This window comes from Ambystoma mexicanum, chromosome 11 (genome assembly GCF_040938575.1).
Source record: "Ambystoma mexicanum isolate Mex_15411 chromosome 11, UKY_AmexF1_1, whole genome shotgun sequence".
NCBI lineage: Eukaryota > Metazoa > Chordata > Amphibia > Caudata > Ambystomatidae > Ambystoma > Ambystoma mexicanum.
Genome location: NC_090934.1, coordinates 1,477,943,133 through 1,477,961,416, shown reverse-complemented (window position 1 = coordinate 1,477,961,416; position 18,284 = coordinate 1,477,943,133). Strand labels below are relative to the sequence as shown.

The 18,284-nt window shown below is 49.2% G+C and overlaps 1 protein-coding gene across 2 annotated transcripts in view; it reads right to left on the bottom strand.

Moving 5' to 3' along the window:
• Positions 1–18,284, bottom strand: part of FES (FES proto-oncogene, tyrosine kinase) — a 474,871-nt gene that overhangs the window by 201,459 nt on the left and 255,128 nt on the right. For both annotated transcript variants that reach the window (XM_069625186.1, XM_069625187.1), the window contains exon 5: positions 4,113–4,296. In XM_069625186.1, coding sequence (XP_069481287.1) covers positions 4,113–4,296 — 184 coding nt within the window. The remainder of the gene's footprint in view (positions 1–4,112; positions 4,297–18,284) is intronic.

The window sequence follows — 18,284 nt, the reverse complement described above, 5'->3', positions numbered from 1 at the left end:
CCCTGGGAATAGGAATAATCACCCAGTTACATGTTCCAACCAGCAAGCTGGGAAGACCAGAAGGAAGGTGCAGAGAATGCTAAGGCTCATTAACACCGTTCCCTGGGAATAGCAATAATCACACAGTTACATGCTCCAACCAGCAAGCTGGGAAGACCAGAAGGAAGGTGCAGAGAATGTGAAGGCTCATTAACACTGTGCCCTGGGAATAGCAATAATCGCCCAGTTACATGCTCCAACCAGCAAGCTGAGAAGACCAGAAGGAAGGTGCAGAGAATGTGAAGGCTCATTAACACTGTGCCCTGGGAATAGGAATAATCGCCCAGTTACATGCCCCAACCAGCAAGCTGCACTGTGCCCTGGGAATAGGAATAATCACCCACTTACATGCTCCAAAGAGCAAGCTGGGAAGACAAGAAGGAAGGTGCAGAGAATGTGAAGGCTCATTAACACTGTACCCTGGGAATAGCAATAATCGCCCAGTTACATGCTCCAGCCGTTACATGCTCCAGCCAGTGAGCTGCACTGTGCCCTGGGAATAGCAATAATCACCCAGTTACATGCTCCAACCAGCAAGCTGCACTGTGCCCTGGGAATAGGAATAATCGCCCAGTTACATGCTCCAACCAGCAAGCTGGGAAGACCAGAAGGAAGGTGCAGAGAATGTGAAGGCGCATTAACACTGTGCCCTGGGAATAGCAATAATCACCCAGTTACATGCTCCAACCAGCAAGTTGAGAAGACCAGAAGGAAGGTGCAGAGAATGTGAAGGCTCATTAACACTGTGCCCTGGGAATAGGAATAATCGCCCAGTTACATGCTCCAACCAGCAAGTTTCACTGTGCCCGGGGAATAGGAATAGTTGCCCAATTATGTGCTCCAATCAGCAAGCTGGGAAGACCAGAAGGAAGGTGCACATAATGCGAAGGCTCCATAACACTGTGCCCTGGGAATAGCGATAATCACCCACTTACATGCTCCAACCAGCAAGCTGCACTGTGCCCTGGGAATAGGAATAATCGCCCAGTTACATGCTCCAACCAGCAAGCTGGGAAGACCAGAAGGAAGGTGCAGAGAATGTGAAGGCTCATTAATACTGTGCCCTGGGAATAGGAATAATCGCCCAGTTACATGCGACAACCAGCAAGCTGGGAAGACCAATAGTAAGATGCAGAGAATGTGAAGGCTCATTAACACTGTGCCCTGGGAATAGGAATAATCGCCCAGTTACATGCTCCAACCAGCAAGCTGGGAAGACCAGAAGGAAGGTGCAGAGAATGTGAAGGCTCATTAATACTGTGCCCTGGGAATAGGAATAATCGCCCAGTTACATGCTCCAACCAGCAAGCTGGGAAGACCAGAAATAAGATGCAGAGAATGTGAAGGCTCATTAACACTTTGCCCTGGGAATAGGAATAATCGCCCAGTTACATGCTCCAGCCAGCAAGCTGGGAAGACCACAAGGAAGGTGCAGAGAATGTGAAGGCTCATTAACACTGTGCCCTGGGAATAGGAATAATCACCCTGTTACATGCTTCAACCAGAAAGCTGGGAAGACCAGAAGATGCACAGAATGTGAAGGCTCATTAACACTGTGCCCTGGGAATAGAAATAATCGCCCAGTTACATGCTCCAACCAGAAAGCTGGGAAGACCAGAAGGAAGGGGCAGAGAATGCAAAGGCTCATTAACACTGTGCCCTGGGAATAGGAATAATCGCCCAGTTACATGCTCCAACCAGCAAGCTGCACTGTGCCCTCGGAATAGGAATAATCGCCCATTTACATGCTCCAATCAGCAAGCTGGAAAGACCAGAAGGAAGGCGCAGAGAATGCGAAGGCTCATTAACACTCTGCCCTGGAAATAGCAATACACGCCCACGTACATGTTCCAACCAGCAAGCTGCCCTGTACCCTGGGAATAGGAATAATCGCCCAGTTACATGCTCCAACCAGCAAGCTGGGAAGACCAGAAGTAAGGTGAAGAGAATGTGAAGGCACATTAACACTGTGCCCTGAGAATAGCAATAATCGCACAGTTACATGTTCCAACCAGAAAGCTGGGAAGACCAGAAGGAAGGTGCAGAGATGGCGAAGGCTCATTAACACTGTGCCCTGGGAATAGCAATAATCGCACAGTTACATGCTCCAGTCAGCAAGCTGCACTGTGCCCTGGGAATAGGAATAATCACCCAGTTACATGCTCCAACCAGCAAGCTGGGAAGACCAGAAGGAAGGTGCAGAGAATGCTAAGGCTCATTGACACTGTGCCCTGGGAATAGCAATAATCACACAGTTACATGCCCCAGCCAGCAAGCTGCGCTGTGCCCTGGGAATAGCAATAATCACCCACTTACATGCTCCAACCAGCAAGCTGCACTGTGCCCTGGGAATAGGAATAATCACCCAGTTACATGCTCCAACCAGCAAGCTGGGAAGACCAGAAGGAAGGTGCAGAGAATGTGAAGGCTCATTAACACTGTGCCCTGAGAATAGCAAAAATCGCCCCGTTACATGCTCCAACCAGCAAGCTGGGAAGACCAGAAGGAAGGTGCAGAGAATGTGAAGGCTCATTAACACTGTGTTCTGGGAATAGCAATAATCACCCAGTTACATGCTCCAACCAGCAAGCTGCACTGTGCTCTGGGAATAGCAATAATCGCCCAGTTACATGCTCCAACCAGAAAGCTGGGAAGACCAGAAGGAATGTGCAGAGAATGTGAAGGCTCCATAACACTGTGCCCTGTGAATAGCAATAATCGCCCAGTTACATGCTCCAACCAGAAAGCTGGGAAGACCAGAAGGAAGGTGCAGAGAATGTGAAGGTTCATTAACACTGTGCCCTGGGAATAGCAATAATCGCCCAGTTACATGCTCCAACCAGCAAGCTGCACTGTGCTCTGGGAATAGCAATAATCACCCAGTTACATGCTCCAACCAGCAAGCTGGGAAGACCAGAAGGGAGGTGCAGAGAATGTGAAGGCTCCATAACACTGTGCCCTGGGAATAGCAATAATCACCCAGTTACATGCTCCAACCAGCAAGCTGGGAAGACCAGAAGGAAAGTGCACAGAATGTGAAGGCTCATTAACACTGTGCCCTGGGAATAGCAATAATCACCCACTTACATGCTCCAACCAGCAAGCTGGGAAGACCAGAAGGAAGGTGCAGCGAATGTGAAGGCTCATTAAGACTGTGCCCTGGGAATAGCAGTAATCACCCACTTACATGCTCCAACCAGCAAGCTGAGAACATGCAGGAAAAATGCAACCATTTGCAAGCTATACAAATTCAACTCCATTTCAAGTGGAATTTCCTCATGAAGAGCACAATCAAAAGACATGTCTACAAGCCTTGACTCTCCATATGTTCTGGACTACAGCTCCCATCAGCCCTAGCCAGCATAGTCAATGGTGAAGGATCGAGGCATCAGCGTCCAAACATCTGGGGACCTGCAGGCTGCAGACGCTGCTATGAAAGAACCAGAGGAAAGGATTTAATGCAAAGAACAAATTAATTGAAAGAAAGAAAGGACACAGCACTATTCTGAGGCAGCGTGAAAGCAAAATAATAGTGTGTTTTCTTTATTTTCTTAATACTGATTAACCAATTGTCATTCAGCAAGATGTTTGGGATTGTGGGGGAAGGGATGAGAACGGTTTCACTTTGGAATGAGTGGTTTAGTGCCCCCCTTCCATAGACAGACTCCAGGGAGTGTAGCCGCCATCCCCCAAACACCTGGAGGGGTAGGAGTGACGATGGGGATATGGCGAGAGAGTGGGTTGAAATAATGGAGGAAATGTCAGGCTACCCAGGTGAATGAAACACACACAAGCCTTGAACAGGTGGTGATATGAAGAGGAATAAAAGACTGAAAGCACATGCAGGTACAGCATCACACTGCAGGGTGATGAGAAGGTGCAGGAGTAAGGCTGCAGAAGCCAAGACTGAAAGCACAGGCAGGTACAGCATCACACTGCAGGGTGATGGGAAGGTGCAGGAGTAAGGCTGCAGAAGCCAAGACTGAAAGCACAGGCAGGTAAAGCATCACACTGCAGCGTGATGAGAAGGTGCAGGAGTAAGGCCATGGAGTCCTCTTTTACAGTGCGCTCACAGGATCAACACCATCTCCCCGCTGATGTTCTGGACGGAGTCATGCAGGGATGGCAGACTCTGGCGATAGTGGTGGGCGTGGTGCAGCTCTGCCGCCTTGACCGCCAGCACATACTGGTTGTGCAGAGAATGCAGTTTCCACGTGGTTCGCACGTACTTCTCCTTTGCTCTGTCACGATCCTTGTCTGTTTGATAAAGTAGACAGAAACAAAACCAAAATTGAGTCTGAACACACCCACAAGCCGGCACCATCTTTGTGGTTCACTCCTGCTTACTTTATTATGTCATACTAGTGAACAGGCCCGAGTACACCCCGCCAAAGTTCAAGTTTTCATTGACATAGTAGGAGCTCTATATCACAGGCAACAGCTCCCTCTAGTGGTGACTGCATCGGACAAACACACATCTGGGCCTTTATTATATTGTTAGATTAGATCAGATGAACAAGTTACTTCTTACCTTGTAAAGTTCTTTCGACGGGATGTTCCTCCGACGTATTCCTTATCTTTGATAATACGTTGCCAGCTTGCTGGCCTCGGAAATGTTTTCTGTAGAGGGCACTGCGCGTCGACGTCCGCCGAGTCCATGTCCCTCGACGGCCACCGTATCGGCGCCGACGTCATCATGCCCATAAATAGACACTCGTGGCGTCCGTTGCTCAGTTCCGTTTTGTAGCATAAGAAAAGTCATGCCTGAATTGGTTATTGACCTTGAAGGAGCGTAAGCTGCAACCACAAGGGAAGTATTACTGCGGGATGGATGGGAGGGGCAATAAGAAATACGTCAGAGGAACATCCCGTCGAAAGAACGTTACAAGGTAAGAAGTAACTTGTTCTTCGAAGGGATTGTGTCCTCCGACGTATTCCTTATCTTTGATAGACTCCCATAGCAGTGGTATGTAATTGGAGGTGGGAGTAAGAATGTTATGTATCCCTTTAGGGATGGACCGAATGTAATACGGCCTTGCCAAATCTGGTCTCTTGACTGGTGGAGGAATCCAGGCTGTAAAATTTTGTGAATGTATGTGCGGACGACCATGTGGCAGCCGCACATATGTCTCTGACCGGTACCCCTCTTTGGAGAGCCGAAGAGGCTGCGATACCCCTGGTTGAATGAGCCCTAAGATTTTGGGGTGGCTCTTTCCCTGCCAGTTTGTAACATTCCAGAATGGCCAAAATAATCCACCTGGAAATGGTTTGTTTTGTTATGGGTAGTCCCAACTTGTGACCTGAGTAACCTACAAACAGTTGGTCTGCTTGCCTGATCCTAGCCATTCTGCTGATGTAAAAGCTGAGAGTTTGCCTTGGGTCCAGCCTATGTAGCCTTTCTTCCTCTTTCCCCGGATGGGGAGGAGGGTAGAACGAAGGTAAGGTAATTTTCTGAGTAATATAAAATTCAGAAACCACCTTTGGGAGGAAATTAGGCTTCACTTGTAGGACAACTTTGTCCTTGAGGAAAATTGTATGTGGGGGTTTACAGGAGAGAGCTGTAGCTCGCTCACCCTCCTAGCAGATGTTAGTGCTACCAATAGGACAGTTTTAAGCGTGAGAAATCTCAGCGAACAAGAGTGAAGTGGTTCGAATGGAGTGCCCATTAGGAAGTTTAAGACTAAATTTAAGTCCCATAAGGGAACCTGGAATGGTTTTGGAGGATAAACATTAGTTAATCCCTTGGAAATTGTATCACTAGAGGAAGTTTGAAATACGATGGTTCCTCCGCAGTGCGCTTGAAGATAGAAAGCGCTGCGAGATAGCCTTTTACAGTGATAACTTGAAGGCCTGAGTTTGCCAAGTAGAGTAGAAACGATAACAACGTTGGTGTACCACATGAAAAAGGGTTGATATTCTCTTCCCTACACCAGCTGCAAAATTTGTTCCAACAGCAGCGGTATAAAGACTTTGTTGCTAGCCTTCTGGTCGAAAGCAACACCTCCATGACGTCATCAGGGAGATCCCAATCCTTGTACCTCACCCTTTCAGCAGCCAAGCGTGAAGGTTGAGGGTTCTGGTGTCTGAATGGAGAGCCTGACCTCCCTTCTGCGAGAGAAGATTCTCTTTGAGTGGAAGACGGATTGGAGGGCAGATGGACATATCTAGAAGGTCCGGGTACCACGTTCTCCTGGCCCAGTCCGGGGCAATTAGGATCATGGTTTTCCAGAATCTTCTCAACCTCCTGATCATTTGAGGAATAACAGGGACTGGTGGGAACGCGTAAAGGAGTGGAAACTCCCAGTCCACTAGCAACGCATCTCCTAGAGCTCCTCTCGGGGGAAATTCCCTTGAACAGAACAGATCGCACTTCCTGTTGGTGCTTGTGGCGAACAGATCCACCCGAGGGGTTCCCCAAAGGGCAAAGATCTATTGAAGGACTTCCTGAGCAAGCTCCCACTCGCGGGAGACTGTGCTCTGCCTGCTCAGAGCGTCCGCTGTCAAGTTCTTCTCTCCGGCAAGGTGGACTGCCGATAGAGAGATTCCTTCCCGAATTGCCCAAAACCAGAGCTGAATTGCCTCTCTGCACATGGCAGTGACCCTATGCCTCCTCTTTTGTTGAGGTAGTGCATGGCCACCGTGTTGTTCGTCATTATCAGGACATTTATCCCCTGTACTAATGGCAGGAAAGCTTTCAGCGCTAGTCTGATCGCTCACAGCTCCAACAGGTTGATGTGTAGTCTGGACTCCGATGGAGACCAACGACCGCTGATGGTCAAGTCGTTGGCATGGGCTCCCCACCCCGTGAGTGAGGCGTCTGTGACTACTGTTATCTCCGGCCATGGTTGCCAAAACAGTTCTCCTTTCAAGATGTTCCCTGGATAGGGCCACCATTGAAGGTCGCGGGCTACTTTGTCCGGAATCCGGAGGAGATCTGACATTGTCCCTGAGAATTGCGACCACTGAGTTCTCAGTGCCCACTGAAGAGATCTCATTCTCAGGTGAGCCTCTGGCATAAGGAAGATGCAGGATGCCATGAGGCCTAGCAACCTCAAAAAGTGGAAGGCTGGGAGACGTTGGGCATTTTGAAACTTGTTGACCATCTGCAGAATATCTTGAGCCCTCACCTCTGGTGGCGAGGCTTTTCCCAGGGAAGTGTCCAGGACCGCTCCAATGAACTGGAGTCTCTGTGATGGTATTATCTGTGACATCTGTGACTTCTTTAAATTGAGGGAGAAGCCCAGTTTGTGTAGGAAGTGGCAGACATAATCTAGCTGGGCCCGAGCTTGATCCGAAGATACAGCCCTGATCAGCCAATCGTCCAGGTAGGGGTAGACGTGGATTCCTTCCCTCCTTAGACTCGCAGCCACTACAGACATTAGCTTGGTGAAGACCCTCGGGGCGGAGGTCAGCCCAAATGGCAGAACTCGAAATTGATAATGAGAGTCGTCAATTGCAAACCTCAGGTATTTCCTGTGTTTGGGATGGATTGGCACGAGAAAGTGTTACCATCTTGAACTTGTCCTTCCTGAGGATCCTATTCAATTCTCATAAATCCAGGATGGGTCTCAGTCCTCTGTCCTTCTTTGGTATTAGGAAGTAGGGGGAGTACCAGCCCTTGTTCCTGTCCGCTACAGGTACCGGTTATATGGCACCTTTCTCTAGCAGGTCTATAATTTCCTGCAAGAGGAGTGGATCTGGAACTTTTAGAGAGCTGTTCCCCGGTGGATGACTCTGAGGGATGTGTAGAAAAGGCAGGCAGTAACCCTGGGCAACTGTCTCCAATGCCCAAGCATCTGACGTTATAGCCTGCCATTCCGTCAGATGGTGAGTTAACCTGCCCCCTAACGGTGTCTTGTGTGGAAAGACCTCAGAGTGGTTTGGGGGCGGCTGATGCAGGTGCCGAGGGTAAAGAGGCACCTGCTGCTACTGCGGCCTTAGTACTTTTGACCCGTCCACCTCGGGTGGATCTCCTTTGGCCTCTTTGAGCCGGCTGTCCTGTGCCTTTCCCGAATGCAGAATAATAGCGAAAGGAATTTCCTCTCCCAGAGGTTCCTGAGGGGCGAAAAGGAGTTTGGCGGATAGCAGTTCCTAAAGATTTTGCTGCTGCTTTAGATGTCTGCAAATTTTCCAGACTGTCATCAGCCTTTTTTCCGAATAATGAAGAGCCGTCAAAGGGCATATTCAAAGGTCTGGCCTGTACATCTTGAGCAAAGCTAGACTTTCGCAACCATGCATGCCTGCGGATTGTTGTATTTGCCGCCATGGCCCTGCTGATACTGCCAGCGGAATCGATGCCAGTTTGAAGTGACTCGCACATGGCATCTTTGCCATCTTTAAGAATGTTAAGGAAGGCTTCCTTTTCCTCTCCTTCGGGTATGCAGTCAGCCGCTGATGAAGCACACTCCCACAGTTTGTGACTGAACCTGGCGAGCGTACAGGTGGCATTGATGGACTTCAACGCCATACTACAAGCAGAGAAGACTTTCTTTGCCATAGAATCGTACCTCTTGTCGTCTCTATCCTGTGGGACAGTAGGATAAGCGGTCCTGCTGCTTGATGAAGTTGCCACTTGGACCACCAAGCTCTCTGGAGTCGGGTGTTTCGATAAGTATTCAGGGTCAGCAGCAGCTACCCTATACTTTGCTGATAATATTTTATTGACAGCAGGGATAACTTCAGGAGTTTCCCAGTTAGATACAATTTTTCTTTGTAAGGCTGTATGGAAGGGGACCACAGGATCCTCCTGTGGACCTTTGTCTAATATGTCTGTCAGGTGATCCTTTTGAAAAACAGGTGAAGGCGCAGACCAACCCATGAATTTAATAATTCTTGCCATGAGGGTTCTATAGGGTGTTTTGGCATGTTCCCCTGGGTCTGGCTTAACAAAATCCACTTCTGGGGAAGTGTCCCACCACTTGCCTCATGTAATGACTCCTGTAGGTTTTTCAACCTTCTTTCCTCAGAGGTGAAGTCCTCTGAAACAGGCAGTGTGGTCCTCTGCAAACCGAAGGTTTCCTGGTCAGAATCTTCCCCTTCTTCATAAATTGAAGATAGTCCAGGGTACTCTGACCTCTGAAATGGTATAAAACCCATTTCCAAGGCAGAAGGAGCCAAATTCGTCATTATTGGGCGAGAAAACGTCGATGTCGTCGACGCCGATGTGACAGGCTTCGAAGGCGCCGAAAATGGCGTTGAGAAAACCGGAAGAAGCCTCGAAGAACTCGAGAGGATCGGGATCCTACTCGAGGACATCGACGACGGTCTCAGCGTCGTGCCGGAGGCTCTTGACATCACTGTTGGCTGTGGAGTAGCCGTGGTCTTCTCTTTCATCGGCGTCGACGTCGGCATCGAGTTGATCGACCGATGCGTCGAAGAACCCTTCGACGACGGCGTCAATGGCGCTGATCAATGTGTCGAAGGGATCTTCGACGACGGCGTCAAAGACGGTGCCTTCTTACCCGATGGCCCGTGGCGCTCTCGGGTGGAATGTTTCGCCGGGTGCTGTGACTCGCAGCGTTTTGATTTTTTGGGTTTTTCACCCGGGGTATCACCCTCAGCTGTCTTCAAGGGGGACGAGGCCGCTTTCTCGAAGACGCTTAACATTTTCTTCCTGAATTCCTCCCACTCAGCCTGAGAGGTGTGTTTTGTGGGGCAGGAGACCCTTTCTGGGGAAACAGAAGACGACAAGGAAGGGGATCTTAGACGTCGCTTCTTTGAGTGTCTTGATGTCATGCCGCCGTCTTTTGGTGGTCGCTGGCGGTTATGGAAGGCTTGGCGTTGGCGGCGCCATTAGAATTTCCGTGTGTTTTTTCTTTCACTTCCTGGTTTGGCGGTCTAGTCTTTTTCTTCTGTGTGTCTTTCCTTTCACTTCCTGGTTTAACGGTCTAGCCTTTTCTCTTGTTTCCGTATTTAACCACGCCCCTCTCTGGGCTCTGTGCGTTGCAACTTTGTTTCTTTCGCTTTGTTGCCGTGCTACTGTGTTTTCAGTACTTTTGCCTGTTGCCTGATTTACTCAGTACCTAAAGCAGTATCCCTACCTACTGCTTCTTCCCCTTCCTTTAATTTCCCTGTTTTTTCCGTTCTATCGGTTCCCGTGTCTTTCGGGGCTCCTCTATCCCTTCCTGTTTTCCGGATCTCGTTCCGGTATCTGGCAGTGGTGTGTACTTCCATCCCGGTTCCTCGGGCTTCTCCTGCTCCAACTTCTACTATCCTGGACTGATACTACAGCTTTGACTTCATCGGAAAGACTTTCCTGTTTTCACCTGCATTCCGGACTCACCAGTCAACTCCTCCGGCACTAACAACAACATCCGGTGAGAGGTTTTTTTAAGCGGCTGCTTTTTTCCTCGCTTCCTGGCATCTTCGGGACAGGGGCCGGCTGCTTCCCTGTTTATGAGAGAATTAGGGTGGCTTCTTCCCGCGGACGACCGTATCTCTTCACAAAGAAGAAAAGACCAAAGGACAAGTCTTACAGACGAGGAGTCTTCTGGAAGAGACAGGTGAGGAGAAAGGGGAGGTGGACATAGACTTATCTGATTTGGAGGATTCTCCGTTATATCCCAGCACTTGTGACACTTGATCTTGACGAATGGTGGGAGCTACTTCGAGATCTAGAATGGGAATGTTTTCGACTGCAGGAGACGAATTCCTCGACTCGGCCGAAGAAACTTTCGAGGAGGTTTTGACTGACTTACCTCTCTCGAGCTTCCCCTTGTGCTCCTTCAAGGCTTTCGCCGTCATGGACATGCAGTCCTCACACTCCGAACAATGGTGCTCGGCTCCCAAGCACCACAAGCAGATCCTGTGTGGATCCGTTATCGACATTTTTGTTTACCACAGTCTCTACATTTTTTGAAGCCGGATCGCAGCGTTGTCGGTTCCGATGAAGATGCCATCGAGAACGAGTTGGTATTCAAGTAGATGTAGATTAGATTATCTGACTGAACTGAGCAACGATGTTCCGAGGCTCCACGAAGCGCGGAAAAAACGGAACTGAGCAACCGACGCCTCGCGTGGCTATTTATGGGCATGGTGACATTGGCGCCGATACGGTGGCCGTCGAGGGACCTCGACTCGGCAGACGTCGACGCGCAGCACCCTCTACAGAAAAAAAGTCAGAGGCCAGCAAGCTGGAAACATATTATCAAAGATAATGAATACGTCGGAGGACAAAATCCCTTCGAAAGATGCTTCTGGGTTGAGCATGGGTGGGCCGTATGCTGGAAAAGAGGGGATGGTGATAGAGGCATCACCAATGTTGGGTATACAGTGGTAAGCCTCCAATGATCTGAGCTTCAACATTGTTGCTAACACAATTTCAATGTTCAGACTAGCACCATGTCCACAGCAATGATTTGCCGCATAAAGCATTGGCTGCTCCGAGATCAGTAAATGCGGCCGCATCATGGCTTCACTGATGGCATTATGGCAATGGAAAGGCTTATGAAGGAAAAGGAAATGTTTTAAAGTAGTCATGAGGAAGACTACTGCTGCAGGTAGAAGACATGCATTACTTACCATAGTAGCATTTCTGATGATTGTATCTGCTTAGATTCACATGCTGTCCATATAGTGCGACATCTAGTGGTAATTGCGGAGTATTACATCTTTCTTTCAAAGATCGAACATGTATGAAGGGGAGAAAGTGCTGTGCCTGGCATTTTCACAAACTCAGTCTGCTCTGAATTGCCTCATCCCAGCAGCCAATCAGCAGATATCAGTGGGCAGGGGTTCTCTGGAGGTGACTGAGGAGGAACTGGTAGTGAACAGTCACAGTTTAGAAAGTGCTGTTGGAGGCCTTGGCAGAGGAGGCTGCCAAGGAGGAAGATCTGGTTGGTTGGACTTCCTGGGAAGGCGATCGAGGACGGGATGGTGCCATCGCCACCCAGCCTGCCCCACCCATTGAGGAGGTGAAGAAGTGTTGGAGCAAGTTGGCGTGCGGTGTATGGGCTCCCACAGCAGAGCACCACAAAGGCGGTCACCCAGGAAGGGCACACCGTCCCACCACTGTTCATGTGCCCAGGGGAGAAGGGGTACTGGCCTGCACTAGACACAGTGGGCCTTGAGGGATTGGGAACCATGAGGTGGGAGTTGGACCCCCGGCACAGAGGACATTTCAGAGACGTGTATTCCATCACTGTGGCAGAGAAAACACAGAAGTGTGCTTCTGAGCCCAAGCCCTCTGCAACGCCAGGGACCAGCTGTGAATAACACTGCCCTAAACTGCCCTGCCCACGCCAGACCTGCGTGCTGCACTTGATCTGCCAGCCATTGGCTGCCCATGCTTTTTTGCTATGTCTATATGTCTCCATGATCGTCCTGATGTGTGGCATACATAATGTACATACAGTGTGTGGGGGTCCCCGATTTGCAGCTTCCTTGAAACGAGCCCTACCTTTTTCCAGGCAGCATTGGTCAGCTTAAGCGGGCCGGGTCCATTCACACTGCTTCCTTCTCAATCTTGCAAACAGCATTGAGAGCAGGCCTTCCCCAACTGGGAATTTCAAGCAGTGTTTTCAGCACTGCTGCCAAAAAAAAGAGGACCTTATTGTGAAGCACCCCAGTTACATCAGGGGAACCCTGCACTCTTCCTCCAAGGGGGCTTAGAAAGTTCAGATGGATGAGAAAGGGGGATTCTAAGGAAGCCCAGAAGAGCTTTAGCAAAACATCCAATTATAGGCCTGGGACATACAGGGCCGGCTTTACTGGTGCCAACTCATTTGTAATTAAAATAGTCCCCCCGTTTATGTTGAAATAGAGAAATATTTAAACAATTTGATCAAAAGATTTCACAACCGCATATTTTCATCCATTCTTTTCTCATACTTCCCGCTACTGGCTTCCAGGCGCTGTACACCCTTTATTACGCATATACACAGTATCTCCGCTTCTAAGCACACTCCAGACAAAATAGCGCCTCCCTTAAGAGGATCTGCAATGGGATTAAATACTCTAAAAACATAACAATTGGTAAGGTAAACTATTTAGACATAACTATAACCTGCTATTACTGAACACTATGCGGTACTGTGTGCCACCCAGGGTGGCGGGGGAAATAGCTTGTTTTGATTTTGGGGATAATGGTGGCAGCAGTGGGCTGTACAGCTGGTAGTGGTCACCAGCCAGAGTGCAATGAGAGCCAGCTGGTAAGGCCCGCCTCTGCCCACAGCTGCCATTCGTAACCGGATGCTAAAGTCAGCTTTTCTTTAGTAAAAGGGCTCATGCAAAGAGAGCAAACCTGTTTCCAGAAGAACAAAAACAATTTAAAAACATGATTGCCCTGAAAACAGCAAAAGGAAGCTGATTCTAAAGAGAAAGAGGCCTGCATCACCCAGAAGAGCATGTATTTCAAGCGTGCAGCCTGCTGATTGGATAACTCTCAAAACCTGCACGAATTAAGGACATGCTCTTTCCCTGTTGCTTTGCTTGAATAAACAGAGTTCGGCTGTGCTGCCCCTTCGACCCTGAGGGATGGTTACAGTGAAAGCAACACTCCAAACACCCCCACTATCGCTACTCTTATCTTCCCCCACACTCTCACTCTCCTCTCTCTCCCACACCCCCTCTTCTATCACACTTCTGCCAACACACACTCACAATCATAGCCTCACTCTCTCTTCCTGGTACAATTCCCTGTCAAGGTCAACACCTTGCCTGTACTCGCATTCACCACCACAATAAACTCCTGAGCACTCTTCTCCACCTTCCATCCTGCATCTGATCTCTCGTTCCACCTCCACGCCTTCTGACCATGATCTCCCGGTCAATCTCCACGCCTTCTGACCCTGATTGCTAGGTCCACCTCCACACCTACTGACCCTGATTGCTAGGTCCACCTCCACACCTTCTGACCCTGGTCACTCGGTCCACCTCCACGCCTTCTGACCCTGAAGGCTCGGTCCACCTCCACACCTTCTGACCCTGATTGCTCGATCCACCTCCATGCCTTCTGACCCTGATCTCCCGGTACACCTCCACGCCTTCTGACCCTGATCTCCCGGCACACCTCCACACCTTCTGACCCTGATCGCTAGGTCCACCTCCACACCTTCTGACCCTGATCGCTTGGTTCACCTCCACACCTTCTGACCCTGATCACCCGGTCCACCTCCACACCTTCTGACACTGATCTCTCGGTCCACCTCCACATCTTCTGACCCTGATCTCCCGGTCCACTTCCACACCTTCTGACCCTGATCGCTAGGTCCACCTCCACACCTTCTGATATCACCTGAACACCTTTCACTCTGACTCTCTACTACCAACATTTCATACCTGTGAAGTCCTGGTTCTTCCCTCTCCTCCCCGGCTTTTGGCTCTGTGGACAGTGGGGGCCAATCTACTTCTATTCTCTCTGTAAGGGGTGTGAAAAACCTGAGGGTGTTCCACTGCTCAGACCCCGGGGATTACTTACTCAGGTGGCCAGGGCACGGCCATCGCCTTTGGATCCAGACCCTGGGGGTGGACATGTGTGGGAGAATCACCTGGGTGAGGGTTCCTAGGGGAGTGGGGGAGAGACAATCAATGGCAAGACGTAGTATCCCCCCTTTCCCAATACCCCTACACAATCCTATTTTATGGGATATTACAACTTCCCAGACCCCCCCTTTCCTACACAAACACTGAGCCGAGGAAGAGGAGCTATAAGGCGGAAAGGAGTACCACCCATGCAACACATTGGACATGTCCCTCTAACAAGATCAGGCAGGGTCAGGCACTTGACTTTAATCATGCACACCTAATGCCTATTAACTCTCCCCACATGGTTAAAAGGTGAAACACTGAGACACACTTTGAAGAGGGTGGTGCACAAGAAGGAGCAGTTCCTCCAGGGTGATGGTGAACCAAGCGAAGTAGAGCAATAAACCGAGGGATTGAACCGAAGCGACAGGAAGCCAAGCCAGAGAACCCCCCGACGAGAGATTGTTATTTCCGAAAGACTGTGAGGATTGGACACAACAGCCCAGCTGGAAGGGAGAAAGAGTCTTCCGAGTGCTACAAGGTTTACAGCCACACTCCCGGGTGAACGGCAGAGTTGGTGAGGCACAGAAGCGGCAGTGGTAATAACTTTGACACCTACATCAAAGGTGCGAAATGCGGAAAGCATTTTAACACGACCGGTGAGTTGAGGGAAGCAAAGAAAGCCCAGTCTGTGTTTAATTGAAATGCTAGCAACAGTTTCTGAGGGATGGAGGTTACGCGAGCGCAGATAAGCTGCGATAGAAAGTGAATCCATTGTTAAGAACTGTGAATACGAAATACAAAGTAGCAGAGTGGTACAGCAAAGTGAGATTGCCCAATCAAAAGTTTCTGTGAAATGTTTTAAAGCTGCAGATGCAGCAGGAAGGGTGAGAAAGAAAGTAACCACAAAACCACATGAAAGAAAAGTTTGAAAGACTTGATCTGAGAGCAATTGATATGAAAGCAAGTCATACGTAGCAAGCACATTTTCCAGGAGGCATTGGAACTGACGGAAAATATGTAAATTGGAAGTAAAGAAAGAGAGGAGGGTTGAAGTGGTCATGTGGAGGTGTGAGCAAAAATCCTACCAGTTTCGAAAGCCTTCGACAGCGAAATAAAAATACAAAGGGTTTGAGCCCGATTGAAGGGAACTTATAGTGTGGACTGTGAAGAAAGCTTGAGGAAGGGAACCCCACAAAGGAGAAAAGGTTTGAGCCCGATGGAGGGGAACCTATAGTGAACTGCGACCAAATACTATACTTAGAAACATTTTGTTGAAACTGTGTAGAAGCTTGAAGGGTGACCTGGACTTGGGTGATGGGAACCCGAGAGGTTAAACCCGTGAACTTGTGACTCAGACGTGAATGGCCAAGAAGGCTCTGGAGAGCAGAGCCAGACTCCTAACTGTGTATGCAAGCCAAAGTGTGTTCATCCATCAAGTGTTTCCCCTTACCCTGTGCTATACAACGTGGGGACGGGAATTAATACTAATTTATATTCCCATTCAGACATTTCGTTTCATCAATGATTTTTCCTTTTGTAGATACCTATCCCTATATCACATTAGTTTCTATAAGAGTGAAGGCCGGCATATCACTATCAGGCTTAGTCAGGCGAGTACAAAGGCAGCGAATATGGCAAGGGAAATGTGCACCCAGGAACAACGACTCATGTATGCTAGAACCCAGGAGTGCAAATAGAGTGTGACATCAAAACCAATATGAAAAGGGATGTGGGGTAAGCACCTGACCGCGAGGAAAGTCGGCAAGCGCCTTACCCCCAATTGCTGTTACAGGTACTGACAGCGCTAAACCCACGTGGAGGGCAAGCAATGACAGGATCTGTGTACTAACACTCTTGATGGTATTAAATAAGGGAACTTAAGAACTGTACTCACGAGGACGAGAATAAACCTCTTGAATGTCAGCTAGCCCACGAATCCTGTTGATAAAACTGGGACCCCGAAAGGCTAGAACAGCATTGGAAGGAAAACTAAATACCTAAGTTGGAATAGTGATAACAAACTAGTGAGGAAAACATAAGCATTCACACAGGAGCTAGCTAACCGCACACCACACCTAATAATCAAAAGGGAAAATAAATGCAGAAGTGCAATGGAAAACATGGAATGGATCCCACTAGAAAGTAAGGATCAGGAGCAGGGAAAAACGAAATAACCAATGCAAACTTCTCCCTACCCCTCCAAGGAAAAGACAGGAAGCTAAACTAAGAGGAAGGCTAAGGCAAACGGATTTACAGCAGCAAAGGACAGAGTCAAAGAAATATAGAACACAGACAAACTGGGCTGCATCTAAAAGGGGAAAGCACTGAGAAATGCTGCCTGCAAACAGAGGAAGACAAAAAGGGAATCAAGGGAGCAGAAATCAATTAGCGCATGAATCCGAGATTCAGGGCGGAGGAACAACAAAACAGGAACTAGGAACTGGGTACAAAGGCAAGGAACAAGGGACTAGTCACAACAGGAACACTGCAAACGATGACCAGCGCTGGACTAAAGTAAGACTGAGGCTTTTAAAGCTGCTTAACGAGCACACGCCTCGGGTGTGCTGATTGCTGCACCTGCCGCCACAGCTGTTACCCATCCTCCACCCAACCTTGTCCTGCAAGGGTGGAGGTGGAGCAGTGGGCCAGGCATTCTGGGAAGCATAGTCATTTGGTTACAGAAGCATGCTGGCTGCCAAAAACCTGGAATGGATCCGGAAGGGAAGTAGTTTGGAAAATAGGGATTTAGCGCTCCCAAATCATCACAGCACTGTAGCATAAAGTTCGGAGGAAAAGTCCAGTAGGGAATAAACCCCAAATCATGCCCCCAAGTGGTGGGAACGGGAGCGAAGGGAGCGAGTCGTGACAGTATACCCCCTCCTACGGCCGTCTTCGGGTGCCCACCACCCGCACGAGACATCTTCTTTCCATGATGGGAGTGCTTTTTCTTTGGAGGTGGCACTGATGGAAATGGTGGCCTGTGGGCAAAGGCAGATGGACTTCCATGATAGGAGTGCTTTGTCTTTGGAGGTGGTACTGATGGAAACGGTGGCTTCTGGTGAGGAAGAGACTCATGGTTCGAAGAAAGGCATGAAGGACTTGCAGGACCAGAAGCAGAGTTGGAAGGTCCAGGAAGCTCAGTCACTGGGAGTGGACCATTATAAGTCTTTGAGGAGGGAGGCAGGCTGGTGCAACATGCCTTAGACAATGGTAGAAGCTCTGTTAGCCTTTCTGCCGAGAGTGGACATGCGGGAGGTGAGGAAAGTGCTGGCTTCAGGAAAGGTTTGTGTTCAGCCATTAGAGAAGGTGGTGGCTGAGGTAGAGGTTCAGATTTCCTTCTGTCATCCATCTGGGAAAAGGCTTGTGGTTGAAAGTGACTAAGGTTTGACTGCACATGTTCTACGCCTTGGAGACCTGAAAGTCCAATGGGTTGTACAAGGCTAGTACTCCTGGTGACAGTCGTGTAGCCACTTTGTTTCACATGGGATACAACAGCAGGGACGTTTGGCATACTGATAGGAGTGATAGACGCAGTACTTGGTATTTCAGGCAGACTCGCAGAAGGAGCAATAACAGACACATCTTGAACTGCAGCAGTCATTCCCTTCCTTTGGCTACTAGCACCCGACTGGTGCTTCTTGGCAGAATTCTGTTTCACAAGTCCTGTAGGTAATACGCCGGTCTGCACCACCCCTTGTGCACACCCAGGTGAGTGGTTCTGACTCACCACTTGGTCCACCTTGATGACTCTGAAGCGGGAGCTGGCAAAAGTCTCAAAC